This window comes from Trichomycterus rosablanca, chromosome 16 (genome assembly GCF_030014385.1).
Source record: "Trichomycterus rosablanca isolate fTriRos1 chromosome 16, fTriRos1.hap1, whole genome shotgun sequence".
Classification (NCBI taxonomy): domain Eukaryota; kingdom Metazoa; phylum Chordata; class Actinopteri; order Siluriformes; family Trichomycteridae; genus Trichomycterus; species Trichomycterus rosablanca.
The window spans coordinates 4,282,500-4,297,851 of record NC_086003.1 but is presented as its reverse complement, the minus strand read 5'-3'; the positions used below and the strand labels follow the sequence as shown (position 1 = coordinate 4,297,851).

Here is a 15,352-nt window from a genome sequence, read left to right as displayed (position 1 = left end):
AAACCTGACTGCATGTTTTTGGACTGTGGGAGGAAACCGGAGCTCCTGGAGGAAACCCACACAGAGAGACGGGGAGAACCTGCAAACTTCGCACAGAAAGGACCCGGACCGGCCCGCCTGGGGATCGAACCCGGGACCTTCTTGCTGTGAAGCGACAGACTAAAACAGATTGGATCATATTTTTTGTCATATACAGTACATGTATACAGTACAATAAAATTGTTTGGAAGCTGGGGTCAGACCGCAGGGTCAGCTGTTGTACGACGCCCCTGGAGCAGACAGGATTAAGGGCCTTGCTCAAGGGCCCAACAGTGGCTGTATAGCAAAGCCTTGAGTCGAATCGACTGATGGTCCAAAGCTCTACCCACTAGGCTACCACTGTCCCGAATTACAACTGTTTTATGTCATGTCATGTCCCAGCATCCCAGGTTTAAACCTTCCTTTTGTAACTCCATGCGAGTTTACTTATCAAGGTTATCTGATTGCACCACTCAAAACATGCCAGTAGGTCGACTGGCTATTCTTAACTATCCTAGGTGTGGGTAATAAGTGGGTGAGTGTTTCTCCAAATGTACTGTAACCTTGATTTGACTGAAGTGGTTCCTAAAGATAAATGGTCCAGTGATCAAAAGGTTGTCGGGTCAAGCTCCACCACTGCCAGGTTGCCACTGCTGGGCCCTTGAGCAAGGCCCTTAACCCTCAATTGCTTCGACTGTAAGTCGCATCAACATCAATTTTATGTTACAGCATGGTCTACAAAAGTCTAAGGTCACAGCGTCCACCTAGGAATTGAACCCTGGACCTACTTGTTGTAAGGCCACAGTGCTACCCATTAAGCCATGGTGCCGCCCGTCCGGCCCTATTTAATTACTGTCCGCTGTATGCAACTACTGTACAGACACGAGGACGTAATGAGTGTACCTCCTTATTTAGGACAGCACTAAAAATGAGGATGTCACTGAATGTGCAACCGCATCCATTCTTGGGTCATTACGGTATAGCTTTCACCGCAACTTGATAACTGAGCTCACAGGTTCTTCTGACTCTGGAACATTCTTAAACCAGCTGCACTTTAGATTCACCTAAAGTGGCTCATTACTTCAATCCAGCTCTTCAAACGAACGTATCCTTCATAAAAGTACCTATAAAACTTCCCAAATCGTTTCTTCAAAAGATCTTCACAGATCTTTGCCATAAATCACCTGCTTATATCACACTGCAGATAATTCGGCACTTGGTAGAAGCTTTGGTGAAAGAAATGACATTAGAGTGCATGTAGGGTACTGCTAAAACTCTTCTGCGCCCTTGTAAATAGGCACCCATTATTTCTCCTACAATAGAAAATGCCCTTCTAATGTCTCTCTGTACGAGCTGCTGGGTGCGAGAGTTCTTTCCCTCATCTTATTTATAATATTTCTTTTATTCACCGCATTTGAAAGGTGTGTGCTTATAATTTTCTCTTCAGACTTACAGACACGACAGCCAAATTATTTCTTTTATCTCCAGTCTGAATCAAAGTTCAGTCAAGATGAAAGTACTTTGCATGTTCCACACCTGGTCTCTCACACCTGGCCTCTCAACACCTGGCCACTCACATCGGCATCTTTACACCTGGTCACTGACACCTGATCCCTTCACACCTGATCCATTCAGACCTGGACTCTTCTCACATCTGGTCTCCTCAAACCTGGTCTCTTCACACCTGGCCTCTCAACACCAGATCCCTTCACACCTGGTCACTCACACCTGGCCTCTTCACACCTGATCACAGGGTCGCTTTACACTTGGTCTCTTCACATCCGATCCCTTCACATCTGGCCTCTTCACACCTGGTCTCTCACACCTGGCCTCTCAACACCTGGCCTCTCAACACCTGGCACTTCACACCTGGCCACTCACATCGGCATCTTTACACCTGGTCATTGACACCTGATCCCTTCACACCTGATCCATTCAGACCTGGACTCTTCTCACATCTGGTCTCCTTAAACCTGGTCTCTTCACACCTGGCCTCTCAACACCAGATCCCTTCACACCTGGTCTCTCACACCTGGCCTCTTCACACCTGGTCTCTTCATACCTGATCCCTGATCACAGGGTCTCTTTACACTTGGTCTCTTCACATCCGATCCCTTCACACCTGGACTGGTCTATACACAGCTGGACTCTTCCCACACCTGGTCTCTTTACACCTGGTCTCTTCACACCTGGAATCACCACACCCAGTCTCTTCTCACACCCTGTCTCTTCTCACACCCAGTCTCTTCACATCTGGACTCTTCACACCTGGACTGGTTTCTTCACACCCGGTCTCTTCTCACACCTGGTCTCTAAACGCCTGGTCTCTTCACACCTGATCTCTCACAACCTGGTCCTGATTTCTTCACACCTGATCTCTGGTGCACACCTGGTGCTGCAGGTGCATCTGCAGGTGGTAATAAATGCCAATTCTAACCCTACTATCTGGATATCAGCAGAAATCAAGATTTCTCAGACCAGGAGGTATTTTTTCAGTTTTCGACTGTGCTCACTTTAGCCTCAGATTCTTAAGACTTATGTGCCTAAAAATCCAAGCTCTATAATTTCTGACATACTTAGGAAAATGGAAGTCTGACACCAACAGCCAGGCCATTTCTGTCACACTTTTATTGGCTTTGGTCTTGGAACGGTACGCCCAATAACAGATGTAAGCATACTTTGGGCCAAACAGCGTATAAGTGTTCCTAATAAAGTGACAGATGAGTGTAAACATGTCAAGTAAAAAAGATTTTGCCCTTCACTGAGCTCTGTGATCTTAATAAATGGAGATCTGTTAGAAACCATGGGCTGCATCAACTCATGAAAAACTTCAAACCGCAGGACTTGCGTTCAAGACTGTCCGTTTAGATTTTCGGCATTTAGAAGATGCTCTTATTCAGAGCGACTTACAGAAGACATTTCACAGTGAACATTTCCCTACTCTAGTTTAAGTAAACACCAGTCCAGGGTTACAAATCTGCTGAAACTCTGTTAGACGATAGTTTTATGTAAGATGCTATAGAAGGTTAGTAAGTGCATGTTATTGCTCAGCCTAAGTGCTTAGTAAGAGATGATGATGGTCTTTAATCGTCTTTTTGAAGATGTACGATCGGTCAGAGGAAGTTCGTCCAAAATCAATACAGCCCAGCCACCTTCAGCTTGAAAAATTAGGTAACCGTCCATGTTTAAGCCCAACTCAGGATTTTTAGTCTTTCATGTCAGTAACCAGGATCATTTAAGTCTTTTTCAGTTTCAGTTTTCTATTAAACCTCTCTGAATCGGGGATGAGTCACTCCAAACCCACACACATTCCTAAGAGCAAAAGTACACTGCCTTCAGAAGCAAGCAGCACAGAAGGTTGCTTCTGATTAGCGAGCTGATTTCTGCGGTGTGAGACTGAAACTCCAGAAAGGATGGATGCCCGGTGTCCAGTGTGGTACGATGGTCAAGAACAGGCAGGCGGACGGAGGCACAAGTGGGAGGGGACGTTTGTTAGTTACGGCCCACCTAGGTCTGGGAAGGAGTCTGCACGGGTGGGAGGGATAGATCTGAGTAACTGGATACGACTAGATCGAAAGATAAAGGGAAAAATGCATAAACAGAACAAAGGATAAAATCTGCAATATAAATAAAGCCGTACGTTTATTTTTAATCACAGAAATGTTCGCTCGTGCTGTGAATAAGGGACATTTCGGATGGTGGAAGCCGAAACCCGAAGTTTACGTGGAACTTGCGAGGCGTACGACCTCCAGCGGCGTCTTTGATCTGAATGTCACGGTGACGAGGAAGCGAGGAACACCGAGGAAACCCCAGAAAGCTGCTAATGAGCCCAAACCAGCGGAGAGAGAGAGAGAGTGAGGCGGAGATGGATGAAGCAGACAGTGCAGCGGTCACGAGTGAGCATTAAAAAGAACACATCGCTCGGATGGGGGTCTCGGGAGGCCAGCAGCCATTCTGCTAATGAGATTTGGCGCCTGAGAAAATCGGCTGCAAATTGGCTGTGTTTGGCATGGCCACGCCCACTGTTCTTTTAAAACCCTCGCAATTCTATAACAGGATACCAAACCTGAACATAGAAGTAAAATAGACTTACCATTTTCTTCAGTTCTTCTGAATGTGTTGTAACAAGTGTTGACCGCATTGTTATAACTTGCAAGGATGCAAATTCACACTCTTGAACCGTGATTTCCGAGCTCAAACCGGAGCTTCTGTGCTTCGTAGGGTCTGTCTGAAACCTAATGAGCTGCCTTGCTGCCTACCTGGGTAGCTGCCTAAGTAGAGAGGATTCTAATAAGACATCAAACTCATATGGCAGATTATTTAGACACACTTATTTATTTAGACAGCGATTCTGTCCTGCGCTTACTAAGTTTAAGTTCAGAGGGAATTGGGTATGTTTCATTGAAAAAAGTATAAAAATCTCCTAATTAGGATTGTAAAGTACACCGATCAGGCATAACATTATGACCACCTTCCTAATATTGTGTTGGTCCCCCTTTTGCTGCCACATACACAACAAACCGTGATGCACTGTGTATTCTGACACCTTTCTATCAGAACCAGCATTAACTTCTTCAGCAATCTGAGCTACAGTAGCTCGTCTGTTGGATCGGACCACACGGGCCAGCCTTCGCTCCCCACGTGCATCAACGAGCCTTGGCCGCCCATGACCCCGTCGCCGGTTTACCACTGTTACTTCCTTAGACCACTTTGGATAGATACTGACCACTGCAGACCAGGAACACCCCACAAGAGCTGCAGTTTTGGAGATGCTCTGAGCCGGTCGTCTAGCCATCACAATTTGGCCCTCATCAAACTCGCTCAGATCCTCACGCTCGTCCATTTTTCCTGCTTCTAACATCAACTTTGAGGATAAAATGTTCACTTGCTGTCTAATATATCCTCCCCAGTAACAGGTGTCGTGATGAAGAGATAATCAGTGTTATTCACTTCACCTGTCAGTGCTCATAATGTTATGCCTCGTTGAACAACCACAAAGAACAAGCCATTACGAATGGGCCAGTGGAAGTCTAGTGGGTTGAGCTTTGGGCTATCAATTGAAAGGTTGGAGAGTTCAAATCCCAGCTCTGCAATGCAGCCACTGTTGGGTCCTTGAGCAAGGTCCTTAACCCTGTCTGCTCCAGGGGTGGCGTACAATGGCTGACCCTTGCGCTCTGACCCCAGCTTCCAAACAAGCTGGAATATACGAAGAAAATACACCTGTATATGTATATACGACAAATAAAGGCATTCTATGAAGAATGATGAAGAAGCCTGAAGCTAAAACAGAAGACGTGATGTTCCGGAGAACCGCTATCCATCCGGCATGATGCGTTTCCCGACAGATGTTAGCAACGTCAGTGAACGCTGCTTTAAATGTGATAAACTGTTACCAAGTGAGGAAGAAACACACCAGATTAAAACCAGTAAGTGTATTTCTGATCCAGGTCAGGTCCCGATTTGCCACTTGGCTGAGCGTGTTGATACGGCACACTGACACCCAAACACAAGCGCTCGCCTCCGTTTTTTACTCGCGCTGTGGAGTCTAACACACGTCCGCACTCCCCGACACTCCAACCTGACCGGCTACCGGGCTGCGAACGCTCGACTGCGACGAGAGCCGGGTGTTATCGGCCGCCAGACCTCACGGGGAGAAACCCCGGCCTCTTGCTGCCACTACGTTTGAGTGAAAGCACCATCTCAATCCCAGCGGAGGTAGCGCCGAAGCCTTCAATCTCACACTCGCATGAGCAGGAAAGTCATTCAGTGTGTCTCGGTTCTTAAAAAAAAACTATTTACACTCAGTCCAGATGCACTCCATCATCCGGGACGTGCTTTGTTCTCAGGTGTTTGCATTTTTAGGTTCATACTGGAGCTACTACAGTAACGGATGCTCCAATTTTTGATATTTGCATTTCCTTCCCCATGTAGTCATTTCTGTTTCCCCAACTGTAACGACCTCCTGACTGAGAGGAGCTGCGGGTTATCGTATGACCCCTCCGAGGCGCTTCTTTTCACCTGCCAGAGACGGAATCTTACAAAGAGCAGACCCCGTATGGATTCACGTACTCCTATCTGAGAATCTGCCACTTAACAACCGCTTCTTTTCACCTGCCAGAGACGGAATCTCACAGAGAGCAGACCCCGTATGGATTCACGTACTCCTATCTGAGAATCTGCCACTTAACAATCGCTTCTTTTCACCTGCCAGAGACGGAATCTCACCGAGAGTAGAACTGTGTATGGATTCACGTACTCCTATCTGAGAACCTGCTATTTATGTGCTTAACAACCGCTTCTTTTCACCGAGAGCAGAACCCCGTATGGATTCACGTACTCCTATCTGAGAACCTGTTATTTATGCACTTAACAACCGCTTCTTTTCACCTGCCAGAGACGGAATCTCACCGCGAGTAGAACTGTGTATGGATTCACGTACTCCTATCTGAGAACCTGCTACTGTTTATGCGCTTAACAACCGCTTCTTTTCACCTGCCAGAGACGGAATCTCACCGAGAGCAGAACCCTGAATGGATTCACGTACTCCTATCTGAGAATATGCAGCTTAACAACCGCTTCTTTTCACCTGTGTGAGGTCTAAACCACATTCAGAAAAAACCCAAGACCCTGTAAATCCCGCTCACCTCGGCTGAAGCGACGGGTTCCTCGACTCGTTTCGGCTCGGGCTCGGGAACCCGCAGCGTCTGCAGGAACAAAGCGGCTTTCCTCTTGCGCTCGGCCTGGAGCTGCTTCTCCTTCCACTCTTTGGAGGCCTGAGCGAGCTTCTCCCGCGCCGCCGCTGCCAATCGGTCCTCCAGCTTCAGCTTTGCTGCAAGATCAAAAGGAGAGGAGAAATATTTATTGGGATTTCAACGCCATGTTTTACACACTTTGGTTACATTCACGTCAGAACAGGTAGCAACTCGTTACACAAGATTCATCAGCTCAAGTTTAATGTCAAACACAATCATGGATGATTCTGTATCTCCAGTTCACCTCACTTGCACGTCTTTGGACTGTAGGAGGAAACCGGAGCTCCCGGAGGAAACCCATGAAAACAGAGGACCCACCTGGGAATCAAACTCAGGACCTTCTTCATGTAAGGCGACAGTACTACTTCAATTCTACAAAAGGAATTATATGCTTCCAATGGTTTCCGGCATGGTTTGAAATGAGGTCCATAAAACATTTGGAGTTTGGAGAGCAGAAACTCCAGTGGCCTGCACAGAGCTCTGGCCTCAACCCCAACAACCGCCTCTGGGAGCCACTGAAATGTCGATCGCCAGCCAGGCCTTCTATTTCAGCATCATTGCCTGAACTCACAAATTCCCACAGGCACATCTTGTGAAAAGCTAAAAGCCAAAAGGTAAACTCGGTTAGAAGAATAGGGGTTGTGGGCATGAGGGGGCGACTTTCAATTAATGCCTGTGGTTTGGGAATGGAATATCTTGCAAGCTCATGGTCAGGTGTCTACATACTTTTGGTAGAACACTGTATCAACACGAGCGAAAAACATGACCAGTCCATGACCTCCTCCAAGTTTAAAGTTGCTCACTGAAGACTAGAGAAACTGGATGTGGAAGTTTTCTTCACAACAGCTCGATTTAGCTTAAGTGGGTTTATAACAGCTATTCAGTTGAAATTGAGAGAAAAATAGCGATTACACCCGGACGGCACAATGCTACGCGTCCCCGCGGCTAAAAATAGGCCTCCCGCTATGCAGCATTATAATGAAAGTGTGTGTTCACTATGGCAGGGAAAAAACTTCTGTTCTCACAAAGAGAAAGTGTGGAAAATGAGAAGCGAGACCAAAACAAGCAAACAAAAATTATGTCTTTATTTCTTTTCTTTGAGACTCAAGCTTATTTGACATTCCATCCCAAAACTTTAGGCTCATATATGGTGCGACGCACCTCCAGTCTGGAATGGAAAGGCTTTTGTGGAAGAGGCACCCAGCACTGGGATCCTAAACTCACGGGTTCGACTCTCTGCTCTGTTGAATTTAAGCTCAACTGGGCGCCCTCTAGAAAAGACCGGACTAATAAGTGAGTGGGGTCGTCAAATGCTGTGCAAGGACCCTGGTTAGCAGCTCGAGGAGCCTGTGCCGACGTGGAGGGGTTAAGGGACGACGCACGTGTCTGACGGGGCGTAGGGCGGGCGAATACACCCTCCTCGGATGCAATCGGTATGTTCTGGAGAAACACTATCCATCCATCCATCCAGACACCAGGAGTCGGAACCGAGTTAATGGCACCTTTTTACCCAACTGCGTTATACTTCCTCTTTACTGGTGCTGACCCCCACCCCGATTGAGGAGAGCAAACTCACACACGCCCCCTCCGACACGTGTGCAGTAGCCGACTGCATCTTTTCACCTGCAGGAGGCGAGTACATATGCAGATCAGCCTTGTGCACGGAGAGCCACACCCTGATCAGCATTACTCCTCGACTTTGTGCAGACGCCATCGATCAGCCAGCAGAGTCGTAATTGCATCAGTTATGAGGTCTATATTCGCTTCCCTCCTTGGATGAACAACAGCCAATCGTTGTTCATGTGGTCACCCCGACCAGCCGGATGGCAGAGCTGAGATTCGATATGATGCGATGTATTCAAAATCCCAGGTCTGGTGTGCTAGCGTATTTTACCGCTGCGCCACCTGGGCGGCTGAAATATACTTATTTAATTAAATTAGTGGCAATCTAGTCCCACTGTGATTTACAAGATGCAACGTTTTAAGTATAAAAATGTGACTTAAAAAGCATTTATTTATTATCATTACTCCACAAGATCTCTGCTTAATTACCGAGAACCCAACCTCAACAACAGACTCTTCTTAAACCCGGCACTGGTAATCACACCATGCTACTGTGATCCTTTCATAGCAAGTCAATAGAGATTAGAGAGCGGCAGGTCGATCGATATCCCTGCAGTTTATCCCAGCATGCTGCTGACTGAACACTCCTCTGGTGCACCGCTATTCATTTCACCTTCCTCAAGCTCCTGAGTGGAGTCTGTATTGTTGCTCTAATACCATTAACATTCCCCTGGCCAGCACAATCCAGCCGGAAGAACAGCCTGGAAATGAATCTAAAGGGGAGCCAAGTTACTCCGAAAGCTCAGTCTTAAAGCTCAGACCGCCTGTGTGAGGGAGCCTTTGGTTTTTTTGGGAACACGTTCTTGTAGTCCGTCTTTGGAATATTGTGCCCATGATGCTGGCTTGTCTAACAACCAGCAATCTGATTTATCCCAAAGGTTTAGAGTGTTTGAGGTCTGGGCTCTGTACTACCCCTTCAAACCACAGAAAGGAACAGAAAGAGTCCTTAGTACCCCCTTCAAATCACATCCTATACCTCACTTTGTGTACAGGAACACACTGGAACAGAAAGAGTCCTTAGTACCCCCCTTAAACCTGACTTTGTGTACAGGAGCACATTGGAAGCGAAGGAGTCCTCAGTAAAGTACCTACCTACCCCCCAACCACATCATCCTAAACCTCACTTTGTGTACAGGGGTACATGGGAACAGGAAGAGTCCTCAGTAAAGTACCTACCTACCCCCTCAGACCACATCCTAAACCTCACTTTGTGTACAGGGGTACATTTGTACAAAACAATTCCTCAGTAAGTTACCTACCTACCCCCTCAGACCACATCCTAAACCTCACTTTGTGTACAGGGGTACATTTGTACAAAACAATTCCTCAGTAAGTTACCTACCTACCCCCTCAGACCACATCCTAAACCTCACTTTGTGTACAGGGGTACATTGGAACAAAACAAGTCCTCAGTAAAGTGGGGGTGTTGCCACACTATCATTCATTTTATAGAATTGATTAGATAGAGCTGTTGGCAATAGGAGTGGCTATACTTTTGGCTGAATAGAGTGTTCCTTTCACATCTCTATGCAGGAGATTCAAACACGTGTAGCAATTTAAAACTCCAGCACGATGTACGAGCGGGACTCGATCTGCAGTGAGGAAACGTACCGTGTCATGTCCTATTCCCCCTTTAACCGCAGACAGATCCATTTAATTACGTAGCATGAGATGAATGGCCGGTCCCGCTGTCGAGAACGCCGCTCAATCTGATCCGTCAGAACACTCGCTGACTCTTCGACATTTGATTTAATGCATTGTTAGTCACGAGGATATGAGAGCCGGGCGCTCGGCCTCTTCACTGAAGAGACTCTCGGGTCAAAGTGGACAACCACCATTACTACACACTCCACAAAGCTCCCCCGAGACGTCGTTTCCTGAAGTAATGTGATTATGATCATGGTGTTGGAGAAGAGTCCGATGTTGTGGCTGGGTTCTGAAGCGGAGGCAAAGGTAAAATAAAAATAACAAAACCTTGTGAAGGAGAAAATCCTCTGAGGAAGACGGTGCTAGTTCCATTCCTCATTTTGTATAAAGAATAGTTTAGTAAAGGTGGAGTACGGCGCCGTTTACCTTGCTGCTGCGCTACCTCAAGTGTTGCACACTGCACAGATTCACCGCTTTGAGGCTCGGTTTTTACTGCTCGTCACTGAGCTCAGTGTTTAATCTGATTGACCCTGGACTCTGTTTGCCGCTGACCTTTTTAAAGTACAACCAATGAGACAAACTGTTTATAGGACAGTCAGAAGCAAAGCGAAGAGATACTGATTAGAACCGTGGCAACCAGTAAGCTGGGAAACCGGGTTTGTATTTGAGGTAGCAAGTTTCCTGATCATGGAAGTTTAAAAAAAGCCACTTCCAGAGCTTTTTTTATTTGTTTATTCACATTTTCCAAAGCTTTTATATAAAACGACTTACCATTGTGACCGAATACCATCCAATCCAAGCAATTATGGGGGTTAAGAGCCTCGCTCAAGGGTCCATCAGTGGTAACTTGGTGTAAACAGTCACCTTCTGATTACTAGTCGCCATTCCTCTACCATTTACCCTTATCATAAGGCGATCATTTGGATTTTCTTTCCATCCCATTCCAATCGTGTAGTCAAGTCAAATCAAATTTATTTATATAGTGCTTCTTACAAAAGACATTATCTCAAAGCAACTTTGCAGAATCCAGGACCAACAGACCAAAAAACCCTATTGAGCAAGCCGAGGGCGACAGTGGCAAGGAAAAACTCCCTTAAAATTACAGGAAGAAACATTGAGAGGAACCAGACTCAGCAGGGACCCCCATCCTCTTTGGGTGGCTTGGAGGATAAAGCAGATAACCACAAGGCCCTATTGTTCCACGTTTGTTTGAACATATGTAATCAAATCAAAAGCTCTATGTCTATTCTAGCACTATGCATGCATACCTAATTTCTAAATAAAGACTGGAAGGGCCCCTTCCTACATGCATAGCTTTCCAATAGATTTCAATCCTAGACTGCACAGTTCAAGCAATCAGATTAAACCCAGAAAACGATGCGGCTTGTTTACACAACATCTGCAAAGCACCTATTAAAGACCCACTCTCTTGGGTGGGTCACGAGCCACAAGAAACAGGAGGCAAAACAAGAAACATGAAATAAACTTGTACACTAATGCTCCCTTGTGGAGGCTTTACATTACACCTTGTAAACCACAGTGGGACCAGATCATGGACAAAATGTGGGTCACTTGAAAAAACGCTGTTCTAAAACAAAATGAGTTATTATTATACAGAGTGGATTTCAAGAGTCAAGAACCTTCTTTCTTCCTCTTCAGCCCACAAGTGCGTTGTTGCCGTTCTCTAAAAAATGCTTCGTGTTTTTAATGATGTGTAGTTGGAAAAATGAAAGCAGGATGAGCTCGATGACTTCATGATTTCTCTTCTCTGGCATCTTTGAGAAGAAATCAGGCATTAATAAAGCAAACCTGGATCAGTTGTTATGGTAGGGGACCAGTAACCAGAAGGTCGCCGATTCAATCCCCCACCACTTCCATGTTGCTCATATTGGGCCCTTGGACTGCTATAAAATCATCCACTAAATGCCATACGAATGCTGTAAATAACGTACCACTGGGATCAGGTACAATTTCAGTCTAAGCTTGTTCCAGACATATTATATAAACACTAAACTGAACAGCTTATTAGTGGAACTCTGGCAGGAAAATAATTCCATTTTGTTCCGACAATAAACAATTTTAGCATGAATAAGCGCACAAACAGCTTGAACACAGCTGCTTTTGTTTGGCAGACTCTGTTTTGGCAAAGTCACATAAAATCGGATAATTTGGGATCATTTTGCAAGACTCAAAAAGCCCAAAACAATTTATTTAAAGCCATTAAAATAATCCATGTTGAATCTCAGATATTTTTTATTTAGGACCTGTTCCAAAATTAAAGGCATTTAGATAGATGGATGGATGGATGGATATATAGACAGACAGATAGATAAAATGCCTTTATTTGTCATATATACACCTTAACTTCTTCAGCAATTTGAGCTACAGTAGCTCGTCTGTTGCCTTCGCTCCCCACGTGCATCAATGAGCCTCGGCCGCCCATGACCCTGTCGCCTGTCGCCATCGGTTTACCACTGTTCCATCTTTGGACCACTTTTGATAGATACTGACCACTGCAGACCGGGAACACCCCACAAGAGCTGCAGTTTTGGAGATGCTCTGACCCAGTCGCCCTCGTCAAACTCGCTCAGATCCTCACGCTCGTCCATTTTTCCTGCTTGCTACTTGCTGCCTGATATATCCCACCCACTAACAGGTGCCGTGATGAAGAGATAATCAGTGTTATTCACTTCACCTGTTAGTGGTCTTAATGTTATGCCTGGTCGGTGTGTGTATATATATATATATATATATATATATATATCTTTGTGTCAACAGAATTGATCTGTATCTTACAGGGTTAGAGTTTACGGGCTGTTTTCAAAACAGCAACCTTTGTCGACTAAAAAGCATTTTTAAACGCCAGCGTTCTCATTTCTTTTTAAGTGTAGTGACATTACGTTTGAGCAGACAGCAGAACATGCACTTTAGCTTTTAATACCTACACCAGCGATAAAGCACGAACGCTCCGGGCTCTTAAAAGGTCCTTTGAGGTGAGTTTTAGTGGAGCTTTTAGTGAAGCATAAACCGGACGCGTTTCTTACCCTGCCTCGCCTCCAGCTCCTCCTGTGAGAGAGTCGCCTTCTTCTCCTCGGGCTGTGCAGAAGCAGTAGGAGGAGCCTCTTTCTGTAACTCCGCCCCTGCGATGCTCTGCCCCGCCGCCTCCGTTTTATCCTTGTCCTCGTCCGAGTCGTCGTCCAGGCGGACGCGGTTCTTTTCCAGCGGCAGCATGTCGTTCTCTTTGGACTTGATTGCGAAGCTGATGGGCGCAAACGACGCTGGGAAAATAATGAGACGCGGTGAACTGGAGTGTGATTACTTGCTCTGTTCACCTGGCTGCGGTTATTAACCTTGACCCCGGGGCAGGAAATGTGGCCAGCGATAATGCCGGACCTCATTTCTCACCGTTGTGAGGAAAAAAGATGGTGCATTAATGGTCGGCTGGGATGTTCACAGTGTGGCAGTTATGATCATTACGATAATTAGAAGAGCTAGACGCTGTAACTGGTCCACTGCGATGGACTTCATTCATTTTCCCCTGACTGTGTGGTCATAACTATAGAGTGCTAGATGCACCCTTACCTTTAATGAGCTTGCCCTCGTTAGGTGGCTTGTCAGAGGAATTAGCGGTGCTGCCTTCCTCACCGACTGCAGGGGCCTGAAAAAAAAGCCACACACTGTAATTTATTTATTTATTTATTAGTCTTTTAATGTCATGTTTTACACTTTAGTTACATTCATGACAGGTTACACAAGATTTTGTATCTCCAATTCACCTGACCACTGATGAAGGTCTAGAAGATGACCGACTCAAACAGCAGCAATAGATGAGCGATCGTCTCTGACTTTACATCTACAAGGTGGACCAACTAGGTAGGAGTGTCTAATAGAGTGGACAGTGAGAAAAACTCCAGCAGCGCTGCTGTGTCTGATCCACTCATACCAGCACGACACACACTAACACACCACCACCATGTCAGTGTCACTGCAGTGCTGAGAATGATCCAGCACCTAAATAATACCTGCTCTGTGGTGGTCCTGGGAGTCCTGACCATTGAAGAACAGGGTGAAAGGGGGCTAACAAAGCATGCAGAGAAACAGATGGACTACAGTCAGTAATTGTAGAACTACAAAGTGCTTCTATATGGTAAGTGGAGCTGATAAAATGGACAGTGAGTGTAGAAACAAGAAGGTGGTTTGAATGTAATGGCTAACGTTATTAAAACGTTGGTACGACACTGGGAAAATGCATCGAAAGGTGACTGTCGAAAAGTGATGTTATTAGTTTTTGAAATTCTTAATAAATAAAGTTATGAAATAAACTGCAATGAACCCTCGTGTCATTTTTTTTGCTGGAATGAAATGCGTCCGAATGGTCAGATGTCATCCGAGACAAAAACACAGGTACGACTGGCAGCGGCTGCACACATCTGACAAGAGAAGTGACTATACTGAGGAGGAAGATGCATTAATAATACAGTATATTAACATTATTTCAGCTTTTCCAGTCTAGTTTGAAAGAAATAACCAAGACATCAGAGTCAATATGAAGACTGACACAAACAGGCTGCTATAGTGTGAAGATTCAGGCACTGAGTGGGCAGATTGTGGATAACAGAGACAAATACTCAGAAAATGAGAGACCACAAGAGGTTGTCATTAAAAATTGCACAACAGCGTACCACTTAATTGAAGATAACCCTTGGAGTGGTACTCTCGTGCTATTATTTTCATGTGTCCATCACCGACCTCTGTGACGCACATTCTATTAAAGACGGTGCGTCAAAGTGGTGAAACTCTTACACACGACCTTAAAGGTTTAAATGTCGAACTATAATTACCTTCCACTGTAAAGCACGGCACTGTTCTTTTGGTGTATTAACTCTGAGCTCGGGAAGAGAAAAGGATCCAAGCAGGTAGTGAAAGAGCTGACGGATCTAATCAGGTATTTCAATATTTTATCATTTTATTAAGAAAGTGTCAGTGCCTCTTCAGTACAGGTGTGGGTTTAGAGAGGGAGGTCGCCAGGCCATCGGCCCACCCGAAAATCTTTTTCTCCCGGCTGATGAGAGAGATGATAGAAAAGTAGGCGCAGGAGATTAGATTTGAGATTGGTCACTCAGCTGACACGGGTGGAAAATGGATGAGAAGGAAAAGGTCTAAGTACACACGACTTTTTTTTTGGGGGGGGGGGGTCGTCGAAGAAGCCGTCAGGGAGCTCTGAATTATAGAGACTGCAAATGACCTGATTCCACCTTGTTGCTTTTGTGTACGATATGAAAAAGCGTTTTCATTTTATTCAGCTTGTCTGC

The 15,352-nt window shown here is 45.6% G+C and overlaps 1 protein-coding gene across 1 annotated transcript in view; it reads right to left on the bottom strand.

The window, feature by feature from the left end:
- Nucleotides 1-15,352, bottom strand: part of sfswap (splicing factor SWAP) — a 114,327-nt gene that overhangs the window by 43,759 nt on the left and 55,216 nt on the right. Inside the window, exons 11-13 of the mRNA XM_063012196.1 lie at nucleotides 13,623-13,698; nucleotides 13,085-13,318; nucleotides 6,663-6,847 (exon numbers count right to left, since the gene is read on the bottom strand). Coding sequence (XP_062868266.1) covers nucleotides 6,663-6,847; nucleotides 13,085-13,318; nucleotides 13,623-13,698 — 495 coding nt within the window. The remainder of the gene's footprint in view (nucleotides 1-6,662; nucleotides 6,848-13,084; nucleotides 13,319-13,622; nucleotides 13,699-15,352) is intronic.